The sequence below is a fragment of the Candoia aspera genome, chromosome 7 (assembly GCF_035149785.1).
Source record: "Candoia aspera isolate rCanAsp1 chromosome 7, rCanAsp1.hap2, whole genome shotgun sequence".
In the NCBI taxonomy this organism is placed as follows: domain Eukaryota; kingdom Metazoa; phylum Chordata; class Lepidosauria; order Squamata; family Boidae; genus Candoia; species Candoia aspera.
In genome coordinates this window covers 7,117,004-7,135,787 of record NC_086159.1, presented here as the reverse complement: position 1 = coordinate 7,135,787, position 18,784 = coordinate 7,117,004, and the positions used below count along the sequence as shown (strand labels likewise).

Sequence of the window (18,784 nt, the reverse complement as noted above, 5' to 3'; positions counted from 1 at the left end):
AGTTTCTCCTTCCTTTCTGGGACTTGGGCTAAAAAGGGCAAGGGGCAGAACTCTTGTCAATTTCACTTAAATTGGGGGAAATGTCCTGATGGTGGTCCTGGCCAGCAAAATGCACCAGGTATTGCTACCCTAGTGTGCTTGCCTTAAAGGTTGGTACCCCAATTGCAGGTGCAGATAGGAACCGGCGAACCTGTGCTTCAGAGCACTGCGTGTTGGAGATAGAGAAGGAGTCCACGTCAATGCCAGAGGTTGTTCATAAAGCCCAGCAGGGTTCAGGCTTTACATGGGTATATTCCTCTCTTGGGGTGTGACCAGTGACCAGAGGGGAGGGGGCATGCCAGCCGTCCTGCACAGCAACCAGTAGGAGCGCAGGTATGTCTAAAAGCATGACTGCAGGTTGCGTCTCTGGTGGGATAGGAGCGAGCTGAGGGTGACGTTGTTCACTCAAGCCCTCTCAGTGCAACTTGTGGGTTGTGTGGGAGACCCCTAGGTTTTTCTAATGCACACAGTGTGTCTGAAACATTGCTCTCTGGTAACTCTGAAATGGGACGCACTGATGTTGACACTGAGAGTGGTGTAAGGGGACGGTTTTCATAACCTTGTGTTTTAAAGATAAATCCACATGATGACATCAAGGCATCTGCTGCTTGTTGCTGAGAATGAACACTCATAAAAGCACAACCATAAAATAAGTATCTGCCTGTTTCATTTAACTGCATTAAACTACAGGAATGTAATAAAAACTTTCTTTATTATCATTATAGTCAATGATCCACATAAAACATATAAAAACATAGTAATCAGGGATGCAATATTTGATGATGCGTTTTAAACTGCAGCGACACAGAACTTACCCACCATACTGATAAGCTGGCTTTGGAATTGGAAAGTAGGAGCTTTAAGTGGTGGTGTTCTGTTTGTCCTGCATACTGTCACAGAGGAGGGGAAATGAAAGAATTCTGTCTCTGTAGAAATATCAGCTCAGTATGTGTGTTTTTGTTTCAATCTCCTCCAAACTACGAGGGCAAACTCATTTGGATAAGGGAGTTCAGAAATAGCTGTCCAGCTGGAGCATTGATGATGCCGTGCCTGAAATTTTCCTCAACTTGAGAAGGTTGAGAGATGTTAGAAATTTGGCCAGCACCCTGGCCAAATGTTGAATGCCAGGTTCTGCCTTTCTGTTTTCTTCAGTTGGCACACCATGTCATCCTGTCCTTTGACAGAGTACCTGTTTGGCCTTTCCATAACCCAAGGCAAGCAGGAACATGGCTGTGAGACTATAAGTTGCTAGCTTGGGCTCTATAGCACTCCTCCAAATAGAAGAATTGGCCTTCACCAATACGAGGGGTAGTAGGCCAGTGGGGGGAAAATGAATCTTTAACCAGCAGTTAATTAATTACCTTCACCATCACCATAATCTTCAAGGCTTTCTCGCTTCAACTCTTGAGAGTGACCTTTGCCAAACATCTTGACGCAGCAAGAATGGGGCTCAGAAGTTTTGTTTGCCCTGCTTCCGTTCTATTCTTCACGTGTAGAATCCCATCTGGGCATCATATAAGAACTGAGCTAGCATTTGGGTTTTAAAAAGTTTAAGGGTGACAGTACTTTTGTCGCAACATGAGAATTTCAGTAGTGATTTCAGAAGCTCCTCCGGAGGATGAGAGAAGATAGTCCCTAAGAGAAAAGCGGATTATGACCCACTCAGGCAACCAGGCCTTGCATTTCATTGCCGCACCATTTTTATTTTGAACTCTTGCTTGATTTGCCCTCAGGTATAAGAGCTTCTTTCATAGATTTCCAAGTGGATTTCTTCTTTAGTCTGTTGCCATGATTACACTGGAGTCAACGGTAGGTACACTTCAGAACCAGCAATTGGTTCCTCAGGGTTGCAGGAATGGGTTTGGGTCTCTCATGTAGCATTTATGTCCAGATTTCTTCCCCTTGCCTACATTTACACCATCAGCATAAATTCTGTACTTGTTGACATTATCTTCACAGTTTTAAAGAGCTCAGTTTACAGCCCTGTTAACTTAGCTCTTGTCTCCATTTTAGGGAACAGAATACAACGTAAGTAGGTGTTCTGTTTGCAAACATGTCTTGAACTATGTTCACTTTTTGCAAAATATTGAAAGGAAATTTTTGAAATCTTAACTCCGAAAACATTTCAGATGTAAGGATGAGTTGTTAATGTTCCCTTTAAAAGAGTTGATTTTTGTGTGCCCTAGGGCTAGTCAGTCACAAACGCAGAGTTGAATTCTGCAACAAAAATTACAACCAGTTTCATTAAAGTACATTTGAAGAAGTTAGAAATCTGATCTTTTTGATCTGCCAGGTATGCCCAGTCTTTTCCCCTTCTGCTGTCGCTTAACTCTGTCCAGCAGCCGTGCCACCCTGATGAACTCCACAACTCCTGGGAGTTGTACCGGCTTGGAGAAACCTTCTGCATACAGTGCTCATAATACTGTTAATTGCGGGAAGCACAGGCCGTTCCCCCTGTGCTTGAGTTGGGCGCGTTGCAAGGCAGAGATCCAATTACTTCTGTGAATTTACAAATTTATCGTTTAAATGGCAGGGAGAGAAGATTGTGATGGCCTGGGAAATCAAAAGGGGGAAGATAACTCAGTGGTTTTATTATAGTGATTATGATATTGATGAACTCACTACTGAGGTTTTGGTTGTCGGCCCCAGTAGAATATTGGATTTCCACAGCTGAAATGTGTACCAAAGACTCTTGAATGAGGAGCACGTATCGGGGCAAAATAAAAATCTATGAAGCAATCTTTTCTGAGTGTTTAATTTTTTTTTACCTTTCTGTACAACTTAAGTTTAGTTTAGACAGATGTAGTAGGAATTTTAAGAAAGACTTTTTCATGGTTTTATAAATTTTACATGCATGCAACATGTATGTGTATGTGCACCTTTATCTATGTTTCTACAATATTAGGGACCTGGTTTCCCAACTTGTTAATGCATAGCGTTTGTTTACTTTATATTACCAATAACACAAAGGTTGATGTGAAAGAGTGGTGGATTCATATAAGAGGTACAAATGTATCCTATGGGATTGAAATATCTGGCATAATCCTAAATCAGTATCAACTGGTCATTTCTTTGCTTTCCCCTTTTTTTGGCACTGCTGATTAATTAATCAAACGCTATGTGGAAACCTCAGGTTTTTACTAAACCCTGTTTTCTGAGCAGAGAGCCGGTTCGGGGTTGTGGTTAAGGCACCAGACTAGAAACCAGGAGACTGTGAATTCGATTTCTGCCTTAGGCATGAAGTCAGCTGGATGACCTTGGGCCGTCCTGTCTCTCTCTGCCCTAGGAAGCAAGCAATGGCAAACCACTTCCGAAATCTTGCCAAGAAAACTTTAGGGACCTGTCCAGGCAGTTGCCAGGAATCAAGACTGACTTGAAGGCACCAAAAAGAAAAAAAAAATCCTGTGCAGAAGGGTTAACATGGAGCAATCTCGTGTGTGTCAGATTTGGGTGGTGCCTGAAATAAAATTTCTTTGTTGTTCTAATCCTGAACACTAGCATAGGAAAAGTTTACATGCCTACCTCTCTTTGCCTCCTGAAAGTTAAGTTTAGAGAGAATATTGAAGACAAACTTCCCCAACCAATGTCCACTCTCATTCACATTTTTTAATTTCCCGCTGCAATTCACATTATTTTACTTTCTGCTATTTTTATCCCATCCTGGGCAACAGGATGGGATGAAAAATGGCTGAAAATAAAATAATAAATGTGGCTTGCACCTCTGCCTGCCTTCTGTGCATTCTCCAGCAAGGATTCCAGTGTTAGGTCTCTCCCTCCGTCCCTCCCCATATCCTACCATTGTTTGGGTCCAAACAGATGGCAACTGCTTGGCAAGAACACACCCTCTCATTTTTAGTCTTCCACCTGGAAGGGCCGTCTTCTAGGAACACGGCTTTGCCGCTTCCAGGAAGTGGATTTATTTCTCCCTCCTCCTGAGCAGTTGCCACCAACAGCCCCAGATAATGAGATCTGCGAGGCGGCTGGCCTCCATATGGTCTGGCATTTCATCTGTCTTTTGCTAGATAATTACTGCAACCCCCCCCCCCATTTTTCTAAGCACCTCGCCCATTTGGGGAGGAACATTCCTGTAAATACTAAATCAACGTTAAAAACGCATAGAGGCAGTGCCTGGCCACAGCTCTCAATAGAAGGGCATTCAGTAGAAATCATAAATTTATCTTGCTTTTGTTGGGTGCCGTATCACAGGGAAATATTTTGGCCTGATCTAAAACTCATGTGGAAAGAGACCTTTCTCCTTTTAGCCTATACACCTTTTGGTCATTTCAGAGCACACTGAGATAATGAACTTTTTATTGTGATTTATTAACACACATATTGCACTTGTAAGTTTTTTAAATGCTGCATAGTGTTTAAAAGAGTAAGTCAATTCCCAGCCAAGGAATAGGGTTCCCATCTTGTATTCAGCCATAACATTACTTTAGTTTTAATTTCATGTATAGGCAGCTTATCGTGTTGTACAAACATAGCCAATTGTGGTTTAATCAACAAACCATGATTAAGTAAATCAGACCTTAATGTAGGATTATGCAATTTCCATCAGCTTGAGGGCTAATCTAAGCCTTGTGAAGCGTGGGTTTTCCTTTTTCTCTGCGACAATTTTAATTCAAAGCCCGCCTGCCTGCCTGCAGTATATCACCTTTATGTAGCTGCCAATCTCACAAGAAGTGACTCTGGGCAGTGTACAACAAAGACAGAAAACAATAAAACGTGTCAAAAAACCCAATCTTTATTTAAAAAGTTTAAAGAGCATATGGCACACAAGAGATTAGATTAGCAAAGGAGCCACCTCAAGATCTCACTGGTCCCCTGAGATCCCCAGGCCAGATGACATAGCCAGGTCTTGAGGGACTTCCAGAAAATAAGTAGGGATGGAAATGTAAATTAAATTAAAACATATTTTAAACCCCTTAAAACAATAGATATAGATAAAACAAGACCACAAGAGGGAAGATGTTTACATACAGTATAACCAGAACTTCATGGGAAGTTGGGGATTCTGTGTGTTGCACACTCATTATACAAGCAGTTCTATACTGATATGGCTGTTTTACTAGGTTTGGAAAAATGGGGTGGGTGAGTTGGCTTCTTAGTCCAACCTTCCACAACTTGGTTTCTTTTCAATATATTTGGCCAAGAATGCCCAGAATTTTGGGTCAGCATGAGCAAGAGGTATCCTGTGAGCAATACAACAGTATTGTGATAATTTGGTCTTGGCAAAAAATATTAACTAAATAGGTCCAGGATGTTGTGAGTGGATTGTTGTGAGAAGGGTGAATACTCTATCAATCAATCAATCATTTTTTTTATCACCGCCCATCTCCCTCATATGGGGTACTCTGGGCGGTTTAAATGAGATGACAGTGCACCTTACTTTCAAGAAACATACATTGATACCCAAGATCTTGACAATTCATAATACCCTCTTCTTAATAAATGGAAAATTATGTTCCCATAGAATATAGTGACTATAGAACCATTTCTCTCAACCGGATTCAGCCCGTCCCATGCATTCTGTTTGAGAGGGTCCGGATCCTGAGGCTCCTTGCTTCATGTGAGTTGAAATTGGTGAGGTCCAGAGGTGAACCTTATCAAAGGAACATCAATTCCCCAATGGGTTAACCAAGCCCATCAGATTCCAGTGAGTATTTGTTGGATGATGGGTGGGATCTGAGATGCCTTTTTTATTGGTTTTGACTTGACATGATTTGGTTTATCTGATTGGTGGGATTATGATAGTTTGTGTGGTTTTTTTCTTGTATAACTGTGTTATATTCGTTGTAAACCAACCTGAATCCTGGAAGTGGGTGTCATAAGAATGACTGTGTAAATAAGTAATCGTTTCTGAGAATATACTTGAGAAGTATTGATATTTTTCACATTCTTCAGTCCTCAGTTTATCATTTAGGTTAAATGTTTCCTTGAGGCAAGTTACCTTGGTTCCCTGACAGGAGCCATGAGTTCCAACCTCTGTCTCTTTCTGTCCCACTTCCAACACATGAAATAATAAGCTCAACATTCAAGGAACATTATTCACTCATGAATATTACAGTATGACTTGAGCTGCCTTGTTCCAAGCCTTCTAAGACATTACACAAGTCTGCCAAACACACTTAACAAACTTTCTCCCTTTGGCGGTAAGCAGAAAAATGGCAAAAATGCCAGTAATTGTACACTGTTTTATATGTTTGATGCAAAATGAGTGCTCCTCCGTTAGAGCCGTTCCTATAGCAGCTTTCCGCAAGAAGCCCTTTCAAAAGACAACGGCAGGCCAGATGGGATGGGCGTTCACATACACTGAAACATCTGCTGTACATCATTGCCAAGCATAAAGAGATCTTGATCTCCCCCTTAATCACATGGAGCTTCACACCTTTTTACATGAAGGCTCAGTAGGATACTAATCTCTTGCTTGACCCCAGGGACAGTTATATCATCAAGAGCTGCAACTTTGCAGACACATGTCGACAAATTTAATACCTTAACTCTTCTGGGAGGTGTCCTTTCACCAGTAGGTTCTTGCTTCTCCAGCAGGTAGATCTATGTTAAATCCATGTTCACTTCATGTGGTGAACATATTAAAATAGTAAATAACTTTGAGTAATGACTGTACTAGCTAATTACATGGTTTCTCGGGATGCTGTTACGTTTGCACGTTGCACATTTGAGAAGGTAGGATGTGTCATGCTTCATCTGACCAAAAGGATCTTTCTATCCTGTCTGTCACATTTACACATCACCGTTCTGCTAAAGCTCTCGAGGCACTTTTACATTTCAATTAACTTAGAGTCTAAGTGAAGGAAGAGGAGGAAAATGGGCTTAAGTACCAATCCTTCCAAAATTTTATTTAGTGACCAGGTACAATGGGCACTGCAGGTGAAGAGTCAGATGTCACATGGAGGGGCTCTGATGGGCCAGTGTCCAGTTTATGTCGCTGACCAGGCAATTATTCCCAGAAAACCCACTGAGAGAACTAGTTCTGGCAAGATCAGAAGTGCAAACTGGATGAAACCAGACAAGTCCATTCCAGAAGGAAGTGATAGGTAACAACCTTTTCTCTGGCTGGTTGTGGGAGTCTTAAGCCTTGTGTAGCTAGTAGGCAGGAGAAAGAGATTTAAAGACTGAACCTTGAATTTGGTATGTATGTATGTATCATATTTTTATCACTGTCCATCTCCCACATACGGGGGACTCTGGGCGGTTCACAATAAAGCATAAATAGAGCTTGCATTTTATACTTGGCCATCACTAGAATTCTTTCTTAAATGTTTTCCTAGTTCGTGCAAGAAACTTACTTGTCAGAGGTTTGTGTCCTTGAAACACGGTCCGTCTGACTCCAGTTCTAGTATCAGCCAAGAGAACTTCCAGGCCCTTCAGTTTGACCTCCTTGTGGTGGGCTTTCTAAGAGTAACTTGTGTATTGCAAACATGCCAGAAAACCTGGGAAAGAACCAGTGTGCTGTTGGGTGAAGGTGTTGGATCAGGACTAGGGGAATCCATCCCCCCCTTTTTTTTTCTTGAACCCTGGAAGGAATGGCAAGATGTCAACCTGACAAGTAAAACTGTATCACGTAAACTGGTGCATTGACAACCGCATTCATAAAGGCTCCTATGTACTGTAACAATTTCTTAGATTGTATCTTTGGTCTTCCATAGCATTTGAGGACTGATTTTTATTAGCTTTCCTGTATTTTTAGCTGCAGTATTGAATATTGGAACACCAACATATTCGGGTAAGTAGTACATTGATGGATGGAATCCTTGTTGACTGAAAGTGAAATTATCCATTCTGCTCGTTTAGCTATTATGGCTTTTGCTGGGCAAAATAGCTTTTGGCATCATGTGATAAACCAGTTATACCAACATTAAAGATCCAATATGGAAGTGCAGCCTAGCACAAATGGAAAAGATTGTGAATCCTGCCCAAAAGAATACTGGTATTTTGTCCTCTGCTTTAGAGTAAACATTAGCATGGTAACTATTTTTGAGTGGAATGAAAAATCGACCTGTAATAATATGTTTTACAGAGGATCCCTGGCTCCCCTGTAAAGGATTCTCCAACTAGATTGGGTAGGGGCCATGCCACTTTCTTTAAGCTTGTTGGTCAAGTGTCATTGGTGGTCAGTCCTCCAGTCTGATTCTTTTCTGCTTTGGACATTTACTGAACATGGGGATCTAAACAGCTAGTTGAATCTTCTTTCTCTATCTCTGTGTGTGTCTTTATATCCCAACTTAGCCACCCTCAACCTCATTCATTCATTCATTCCTGGACTTATGTCCCTCTCCTGGACATGTCCCTTATATTGAACAACGCTAAGCACCCCAACCTCTCCAACTTGGTTTAAAAACAATGCAATAAAATTAAAGCATATCAATAACATCAAAAGATCATATGTCTAGTACTGGGAACATTAATCAAATTAATCCATTCAGTCAAGCCAAAGGGAAGCAGCTCAGAACATTCTAAGCCCCAAGGCCTGAATGAAGAACCACGATGTAATAGCCTGGAAAACCAGTGACAAAAGGGGCCATTTGGATATCTGGAGTACAGTATGCTGTTCCATCGATGGGGGCTTTTTTCTGTGGCCCTGGAGATGACCTTCCCTCAACAAAGGGACCAGACTGGAGGGGCCCACACTACCTGATTTAGTTTAATGGGCAGAGGTATTGGGAGTAGGTGGTCCTGTAGATACCTAGGTTAGGACGGCCTTCAAGTCACTCCTGCACCTCCCATAATCCCCAGCCAACATCCCTGTTAATCTCAAGGTCCATGGACATAGAAAGAATCTAATTTCTCTTCTAATCAGCAATTCTGCCGGCTGATTTGGTCTAGGTACGGAAGCAAAGTGGAGTTTTGTGCAATATATTGAACTCTCGTGCTGTGCAAGAGAGGTTTTTCCACTTGGTAGTTTTTCATTTGCTATGAATGACCCTGTCTTATGCATACAGTATATATTTGCTTGTGGAGTGGGGCGGCGGGAAGGCGCTCTGTGGTTGTGCAGTTGGCTGCTTGTATCAGGGAACTAAAATGCTGCAGGTAAGACTTGGAATGCCAGCTGAGGACGAGGGGCCTGGAAATTGAGAATTGCCGAACATATTGACGTTTATACAGTAGCGTATCATACATGGAGAGATGAATGTCACAATAATAAGAACAGCAGGTAGTGCATTGCATCATGCTGTTCCACTTGAGGAAGGGAAAAGGCAGAGGCTTCTGATCTTACTAGCAGAAAAATTTTCACAACCCAAATATAGCAATTTGTTAATTTGGATGGTGTGCATCTCCATTGGTAATATTAACTAGACTAGTGTTTTTCAACCTTCCTGGCTGGGGAATTCTGGGAGTTGAAGTCCACACAGCTTGAAGTGGCCAAGGTTGAGAAACACTGAACTAGGCTAACCGTGCTTTAGATTCTCAGCCCAGAGAGGCAGTGGGATCCAGTGGTGGAGGTGTTGGTCTAGGAGCAGGGAGGCCCAGGATCTAGTCCCCTTTCAGCCACAGAAGCCCCTTGGGGGACTTTGGACCAACCCCCCTCTCCCAGACCTAGGACGAGGGTGGCTCAGTGGGGAAGAGGCTGGACTAAGAGCGGGTTCTGGTCCTCCTGTCCTAACAGTCAGGAACCACGCTGAGACGAGGAATAAGTCTCTAGTGTTTTATTACTGCTACATTAGACAGAAAATCCTAACAAACTGAAGAAGCGTGGGAAAAACCCAGACAGATAAACCCCAAAAGTCAAGGCAGGTCTGTTCTCTGTCTCGTTGAATGGCTGCTCAACTCCTCCGTACTACGCGTGCGTTTTCCCCCCTGGATAGGGGCCCCCTCCTGCTCGCCATCAGTGCTCACGACACCTCCCTCAGCCACATGGAGTTGTTGTAGGGGAAAACTGGAGGAGGAGCAGTGAGTACTCCCGGCTTGAGTTCCTGGAGGAAAGGCAGGATACAAATCAATCAGTCAGTGGCGCTTTTCGCATAAGCAACCTCTGGCTTTTGAGCTGCTGCAGTGGAATGTTTTTTCATGCCTTTTATGCTTCCTTTCAGTTGGACCTGTGCTTCTTCCTTCTGATAGCAGACAAACTTTCTTTATAAAGTTCCTTCTCTTACCCAAAATTCCTTCTATTATCTGCTGCTCCCTTTATCATACGAAATAAGACTGCTATAGGTACATCTGTCCCCTTCATTCTAAGATAATGTCTCGGCAGAATAGGAAATGAAATTAAAATGGTAAGTGTATAATCCTATACGTGTAATGCATATGCTGTATATTACATTAGAGTCACTGGCAGTATTTATCCTGTTTATTCTTTCTTTAGAGAAACTGGCCTCATTGGGTGTATGTTGATGGCAAGACTATAATCCCAACAATCAGTGGCCTCTGATACCATCTTTTCCCAAAATAGTATTCTCCTGGGTTGGGACTACAACTCATAGAACCATTGAATATTTATTGACAGGCACAGCAGTAGCAGATCCATCAAAAACTGGATGTACATGAGAAACAATAGCTTCTGTCTCAGTGGTGCATAATTTTTAACAATCCAGATTTGATATAGAATCCCTTGTAGAATACTGTATATTGCTGTGAAGTTCTGTAGTTGGACTGCCCAGATGTTGGCTGTTCCTGTTGAGGTAATAATGTTTAGTTTTGGCAAATAAGTAGTATAGGGTGCTTGTGACTTAAAGCAGGTTTCTCTTCTTTTAATAGGTCTGTCTTAATCATTTATTGGATCAGATTGTTTGCGTTGCTCATTCAGATTGCCCGTTCCTAGGTGTGGTGATTTTTTTCTTGGTAAAATGTTTCTTGGAGCAGATGGACATCCTCTGTATTTTATGTTTTATTTTGGTTTTTATAATGAACTGGGAAAGCTGTTAGACTTAAGAATAGAAGAAAAATTGTGCAGGATTAGACCATGGAACTTGGCATCTGGTGGGAATTCTGTGGGCATCCATGGAGGGGCAAGGGAGGCAAATAATGTCACGTGGCCATGGCATCATTGTACGGATGACACAAATGATGACATTTGTATGATGATGTCATGGCGCAGACATGATGCCACCACGGCTTGTTGGATGCCTTGGCATAGATGGCACATGGGGGTGATTCTATTTTATCCCATTCAGGTGGAGGGCCGTCACAGCACCTTTTGGTAGCAAATTCCACAGAATTGATTGGATTGCATTGCAGAGAAATAATCTAGGTACTACGTTCATGCGTTTGTGTGTGTGTTTGTGTGCGTGTTTGTGTATGCATTTGAATCCTTATTGAAGTATTGAAATGAAATGAAAGGCCTTGCTGTGGATGTGTGTCCCTGCATAAAAACCTTAGGTCTCTATTCATTTGGTTTTTAGCATTAATGTGGTTGGTAAAGTTCCTTGCTGGAGATTTAGGCATTGTAGGCTTTCTTGCAGTGCATACTAAATGCCAATCAAATGTGCTGGGGGAGAAAACTACTATGAGTTGATGCACGCAGGTGTTTGAGATCCTGGGGCAGTGTTGACTTGTGTTAGTTTCATTAAACTCCTACCAACTCTGCAATTACATAATGCAAATAAGCCAAGTGTGCCTTCAGAACTGTCCTGCTTTGCTCTGGAGTGCCAGTGGTTTCAGAATGCGTCTGGCGTCTTTGTGCAGAACGCTTCAGTCAACAAAATTCCCTTGGTGTTGGTGCCATGTGGGGTTGTCCAGCTTCAGAACCAAGAGACAATGTCAGAGTTAGCTTGAAAAACATTCATTGGTGAGAAGCCGGCCAAAGGAAGAGGACGTGACTTTCCTTTAAAGATGCTATTATGAAATCTTGAACAAGGCTCATTTTCAAAAAAGCTTTTTGGATCCTTTCATTCTATTTTGATAGTAAGAAGTCTGATCTTTTAACCTGAATTTGGAGGGCTTTCCCCATCTTTCCCTCTGCTTTTCAATTTCTGTGCAGGATTGTGTTTCTTATGAATGGTAATTCAAGAATTGGTAGTCTATGGTGTCTTCCAAAATGTTTTGGACTGCAACACCCATGTTTCTTTGTCATTGCTGATGCCCAAAGCATCCCAAAGGCAGCAGGCTGCTGTGTTCAGTTTATATGCAGTGTAGATAATGCCCCTCTCAAAGTCCGTCACCAGCTTATCATAGAAGATATGCTTGACCCAGTGGCTTAACTTGAGCGTGGATAACAGTTCCATCTACGGTGTAGGTGAGGATTGGCCTCACTGGGAAGGGGAGTTTTGAGTTTGGTTTAATGTTTTAGTATTTTGGAAGAGCCAATCTCGAGGAGAATTCCCTGATCCCATTTAGTTCTGACTGAATGTAATTGTGGAGTAGAATGGAGTTTTCTTGGTTTAAACTGGTTTAAATTGTTTCAGGTCACTTGTTACCCTCACATTGGTACTGGAACAGATATAAATGTTTTTAATTGATAATAAAAGAAAGAATTTGCATTGCAGATGAATTCATTACACAGATGTCAGAGCAGACAATGGTTATGAGAATTTTCTCTTTCTTATTTTTAAGCAGTTCCTCCTATCTCCATGTATGTACAATTTGTGGAAACTGAGTTTGGCAAGCTAAAATATGGGGGTAGTTAGTTTACATCCTGCTTTTCTATCCAGAGGACACTCCAAATGTCTTATTTCAGTACTTGGATCTTGACAAGGATTAGTAATAAAATAGCCAAAAATTACATGTGCAAGGGGCCAGTGGTTTCATGAAAGTAGCAGTTGGATCCCTGTCTTTACAAGAACGTATTATAAAGTGACAGTTTCATTTAGAATATCCCAGATTACCTTTCTTGTTTTTTCCTCCTTGCCTTGAAAAATACCTAGGACTGATAGGAGTAAGATGTGTGTTGCACTTTATCTAAAGCAGGTTTTTAAAGAATACCTCTAGAGCCTTGAAGGAAAAGTAATCAAAGTTTTGCTGGGAAAAACTTTTTTTTAAGAGAGTGGAAGAGCTGAGTATACATTTCAGGTTTCTTGGCACTGAAGCAACTACATTTCTGGCACTGAGCAAGGATGGATGAGATGGTGGTTGAGACGATGGTGGGCCTGCAGCTCTAGAGGAAGTGGTTTATCTGGACCCATTGCAGTTGGGTTTCAGGCCAGAGTCGAACTGAGCCAGCACTGATTGCGCTTGCGCATAACCTCTGGTGGGCTCAGGATGGGAGTAGTGTGTCCATCTTGGCCCTTCTTGATTTCTTTCGATATCATTGATCATAGTATCCTTCTGGACTGGCTGAGGGGGTTGGGAGTGGGGGCCATAGTTCTTTGGTGGTCCTCATCCTTCCTCTGAGGCTGGTTCCAATCCGTGTTGGTAGGGGGAGAAGTCTGGCCCTAAGTCCCTGCTTTGTTAGGTGCCAAGGGCTCTATTTTCTCCCCACTCCTGTTTAACCTCTACCTGAAACTCCTGGGGGAGGTCATCCATCGACACAGAGTTCTGTATTTCAGCATACTGATGATATTGGACACATCTCTGTTGTTCATTTCTGTGCACTTTGGTACGCCTCTCTGCCCAAGCGATGCTGCTGAAGTGCTTTCCCAGTGTGGGCCTGGATGGGGAAGAATCAGCTTCATCTCAACTCCAACAGGACCAAGCTGCTATCGGTTTTAGCCCCTCTCCCCCCATATCTTTACATCATTAACTCTGGATGGGGTAACACTTCCCCGGGCCCCCAGGCAGCATTGGTGTAGAATCTGGGGGTCCTCTTGGATTCATGGCTCCTGCTTGAGGAGCAGGTGGCAGCCGTGGCCAGGAGACCCTTTAAGCAATCACACCTTGTGCACCAGTTGTGCCCGTTTCTTTATTTGTTTCTTTATTATTTAATTTGTATGGCGCCCATCTCGCCAAGTGACTCTGGGTGGCGAACAGAATTTAAGAAATAAAAGCAATTATATTAATACAAACATTAAAATACATTGCAGCCGAGAATAAAGCACCTATCATAATGACTGAATTAACCACGACATGGGTCTCTGCACTCGGGGCCCCAGGCACAGAGCCGGGTCTTTAAAGGCTTACAGAAAGCCAGCGAGGCCAGGCCATCCTGATCTCCAGAGGAAGAATGTTCTCTAAGGCGGGCATTGCGGCAGAAAAGGCACGTCTTCTAGGCCCTGACAACTGGCTTTCCTTAGCCGACAGGACCCGAAGCATGCCCATGTTCGTAGTTTGGGAGGTGTTGCTCATGGTCACTCACACCTTAGTCACCTCCCAGTTGGCCTGTTGCAGTACACTTTACATGGGGCTGCCCTTGAAGAGCATTCAGAAGCTTCAGCTGGTCCAGAATGCTGTGGCACAAGCAGTAACAGGCACAGCACATAACATTACTGCTCTGTGAGCTACGCTGGCTCCCAGAAGGCTTCCAGATGCAATTCCAGGTGCTTGTTGTCACCTTTAAAGTCCTGCATGGCATGGGGCCAGGTTACTTGTGGGGCCACCTCTCCCCAGTGGTTTCTTCCCGAAGTTTTCTGCTCATCCCACCAGAGTGGGCATGCTCTGGGATTTACCAGTGAAGCAGTGTTACTTGATGGGTCTTTTCTGTCATGGTGCCTATCTTGTGGAACCCCCTCTCCCTCCACCCCTGACATATGGACAGCCCTGACCCTGCTGGCCTTCTGGAATGCTGTGAGCACCTGATTGTTACCCCAGGCATTGGGGCCAGGGCATTAATGGAGCTCTGACATGGATGGGACGTGCTTATTCCAATGTTCTTGAGAATTTTAGGGGCCTTGACTTGTTTTTTTCCACCTAATTAAATGTAATTTGTAGATGTAAATGTAGCCCTGGACAAGTACAAGAAGGATTTTGTTCTGAGCTGGCTGCCAATAAGCATGTTCTCATAAAAATACAAAATAACTCTTTGTTCTGGTTTCCCATTTGCAGGTATTCAGTACTTTCTTACATCTTGTCTTTGCACAGTCTGGACTGTTTCAGAATTGCCCTGTAAGGTTCAAATGTTTTATCAGAATTGTCCTTTGTTGCTGAAGCCACCTCTTAAAATTAGCCACCTCTTCCTGTACTGGCTCTGCTGAAGCAAGCAAGGGCCGCTTTGTCTTCATCAACAATCCGTGGTGCCTCTGTTTGGGATTATCCCTGACTTTCGCAATGAGAAATGTGTGCATGTCCTTCTGGCCTTTTCTTTTTCTGCGTCACTCATTGGGTAGCCAGTGTGAGTTGGTTGGAATAATCTGCAGGATCTGGGGACATCTTGTAATGCAGTTTGGTCCATGCTTGCATAATTTAGCCTCTCTGCTTGAGTAACTGAAGACGCTGCTTAATAAACTTGGTAAAAACTCCCATTTGGTTTACATTCTGGAGGGCTGTATATGGAGCACAAAGGCAGAGTGTTACTGCCAGCTTTCCTTCATTCCCAACCTCTAACCATTTCCTCGGGGAAGAAGATAATCCTGTGTAATAGAAGGTGTGTAGAGTGGCGATGATGGGGGGGGGACATTCGCAAAGTGACCCCGGTTATTAGGATTTTCTCTGAAAATATCTTGGCAATGTACACAAGGCACGAGACTTGGAAACCTAATCTCTGCTGCGATTTCCAAACCCTGTTTGAAGAGGTCTGTTTGATCATCTTTTACCAGCGGCAGATTTTCAGATGTTGATTTCGTGCTCAGTATGAGAACGTACATAAAGCCGGTCTATTTTATTATTTAATACGTATTTGAGTCCTTGTACAAAAATGTGTAGTGTTAGAGTGGTAGGTATTTTAAAGATCATTTTGTTCATTTTGGCAGCTTTCCAGATTATTTCTGTGAATTCAGCACAGAACATTTTGTGAATTAAATAGTATGAGTCGACGGGCTACAGTTATTTGAGCAAGTTTTCTTCTACACAGCGGAGGATCTGAGGACCCAAATATTACCTATATTCACCAGCATGACATACAACATCTAGACCAGTGTTTCCCACCTTGGCAACCTCCTCATGTATGGCCTTCAGTGCCCAGAATTCCTGAGCCAGCATGGCTGTTGCTGTGAATTCTGGGAGCTGAATTTGCCTTGTGTGAGATGGGCAGCCATATAAATGTCAGCAATAAATAAGTAAATGAATAAATAAGCAAGCAAGCAACCTAGAGCCTTCCTCCCTTCCTAAAATTTCTGCTTCTGGGTTTTCCAATTTTGGCATAAAACTAGCAACTCATATATACAGAATAGTTCCTTCCTGTACACCAGAAATAGAAATAATGAATTATGCGTTGTCACATATAGAACCAGACTTTGGGTGAGCTTTATCAGGAGAGCAAGTTCTTTTTCTCTGGCAGTGTCCTAACAGTGAGACACATGCTGAGACGAGGAGTAGTTCTCTAGTGTTTATTACTGCTACATAAACAGAATCCTAACAAACTGAAGAAGCGTGGGAAAAACCCAGACATATAAACCCCAAAGGCTAAGGCGGGCCTGATCTGTGTCTCTTTGAATGGCTGCTTAATTCCTCAGTACTACGCATGCGCTTTACAGCCTGGATGGGAGCCCCCTGCTCGCCATCCTTACTCATGACAGGCAGTACGTATCAACACATTTATTTCTGGGTGAGCAAGGTCATAAATACTGTAGCTCAACAGGAGAAATGTGAGTCTTTGGTTCTTGAAAAGTGGGTTAGGCATCAGAGTAGAACATGGGAAAAGCACTAGGAAAAAGTACGCTCTTGGAGACCAAGCATAATCTGGATTAATCTTCGACTCACGAATTGTCTGGAGTGCTCAGGCAAAGGGAAAACTCCCTGGTGTCCCCAACTCAGGGATAGCTACACCGACTCCAAAGGACCATGCAGTTCTGGGGGCATCATTGGGTTAGAGAAAACAGAGGCATGACTCCAGAGAAGGAAAGGAAACCTAAGAGTAACTTGTAATTATGACACAATTGAGTTAAATCTAGTTAATTGCTAAAACATGCCTTGGAAGACGGAGAGCTACTGGCACGCAAGGGCAAAAGTATAACGAGGGGCATGCCCAGATGGTCTTCAACACAGTTGACTGCAGGTTGCAGGCGTGGGATGTAGCTATTGACTGACTGATGCCGAGGCTCTGGATTGGCCAGTTCTGATCCCTGTCTCTTGTGTGTATCTGTCTGGATAGGCTTCTGATGATAACCACCTAAGAGGTAACTCTTGCATAAAGTTAAGTGTGAGTTAAAACCTTTGATGGTAAAAAAGCGATGACAGATAAATCACTTTATTTTGAACAGGAGTGGCCTGGAATAAGGATAGCTCTATGCTTAGATTACATGCTACGTGCTACCAAAGAAATATTAATAATGCATTTAATCTTTCTGGGAAATAGGATTTTTATAATCATAATGATATTATATCTGCGTGCTGCGCTGATAAGTTGAAATCACATTACTTGCTAGACTTGAAGCTTTATGCGTATAATAAAGCCTGGCATTCATGCTTAGAAGTGCTCTTGCCTGTTAAAAAACAGCAATTATGTATCTCTTCCAGAGCTCCTGGGTGCATTATGGCATTATCAGTAGACGCAAGCTGTGGCAAATGTTCCACCATGTCTCAGTGTGCTGGTTCCATTGAAATGAAAGGCCAAACAATTCTAGCAGATTTCTGGTTTGTTTCAGTGATCCTTTTGTCTTGACACATTAGGCGGGCATTCTGCTTTGACCATGCGGTTCAGTTCTCTGTCTTTCCTCTTTTGTAGATTAAAACAAAACCAAATGTACATTCAAGATGAATTCAATAAAGTCCTTGAGCGAGAGAGGATCGCCTCCAGCGAGCATTTGGCTAGAGCCATTCTCAGAGAGAGAGCTGCAAGTGAAGATGAACACACTAAATCACAGCTGCTGGTAAGTATACGGTTTTTCCCAAGATCATCAAGTGGCAGAAGACCTAGAATGGTGCAGGTAGCTCATGTAGGATGGCCGGCCACCCTCTTTTCTTGAATTGAATTGTGGCCGTGATCTATTAAAGAAAATTGTATCGTGATATGTATATGTATGTATATTGAGATTACAGGACAGGCTCAGGGTTTGCTGCAGCTCAGCGTTCCTTTAAAGGTGTTACATCAAGAATCCAGTACTTAATGCTTCTGTCTCATCTCTGCATGGTCTTGTGCCCAAGCTTAAAGCATTTGATACTCTTTTGCACTGATTTCTGAAACTGGTGTAGTTCTGCTAGAAAACAACGTCTGCATACAGGGAATTAATGGCAAACAATTTAAAGCTTTGGGTTATCTTGAGGCTAAGACATTATTAATCCCCAAATCATTATTTCAGGATGTCAGTGGTGATCCACTGAAGAGATTATTGTCAAATTAAGTATATTTTTTTCTAAAACATTACCTTTGCATTTCCCCTATTTCGCTAAAAGATAACCTAAGAATCTTTTGGGGAATAGAACTGTAGGGATTCCCTTCGTCCACATTTTGCTTAAAGATTTTCCTCATGTTTTTTTTTTCTTTAATACATTCATGTTCCTGCTCCTGAAACTTGCATTTAATGTTTAAGTTCTTTTATGCACTTAAGATGGAAGGTAGCAATTTTCCATTTGAAACTGCAGTATTGTTGGCAAAATGTCAAGCTTTTCAAGGCTTGACATGTTAGGAGGTGCTGAAAGTTGATAGGAGATGAATGGAGCAGCAGAAGGCTTATATATGTCCACTGAAAATGAACTCAATTTACTTTTACCCCTCAGGGAAGTGTGTATAGGATTGTAGCCCGGGTAACTTAAATCTTGGAACCTGCGAGCCTTTGAAAGACAGTCAGAGGGTTCTGTGAAGATGAATAATCAGACA

At 42.5% G+C, this 18,784-nt stretch overlaps 1 protein-coding gene across 2 annotated transcripts in view; it reads left to right on the top strand.

The window, feature by feature from the left end:
• CHCHD3 (coiled-coil-helix-coiled-coil-helix domain containing 3) overlaps nucleotides 1–18,784 on the top strand; it is a 282,436-nt gene that overhangs the window by 51,175 nt on the left and 212,477 nt on the right. For both annotated transcript variants that reach the window (XR_010068335.1, XM_063308933.1), the window contains exon 4: nucleotides 17,693–17,837. Coding sequence is in view for 1 of the 2 variants with exons in the window: in XM_063308933.1 (XP_063165003.1) it covers nucleotides 17,693–17,837 (145 nt within the window). In the remaining variant the exon portion in view is untranslated. The remainder of the gene's footprint in view (nucleotides 1–17,692; nucleotides 17,838–18,784) is intronic.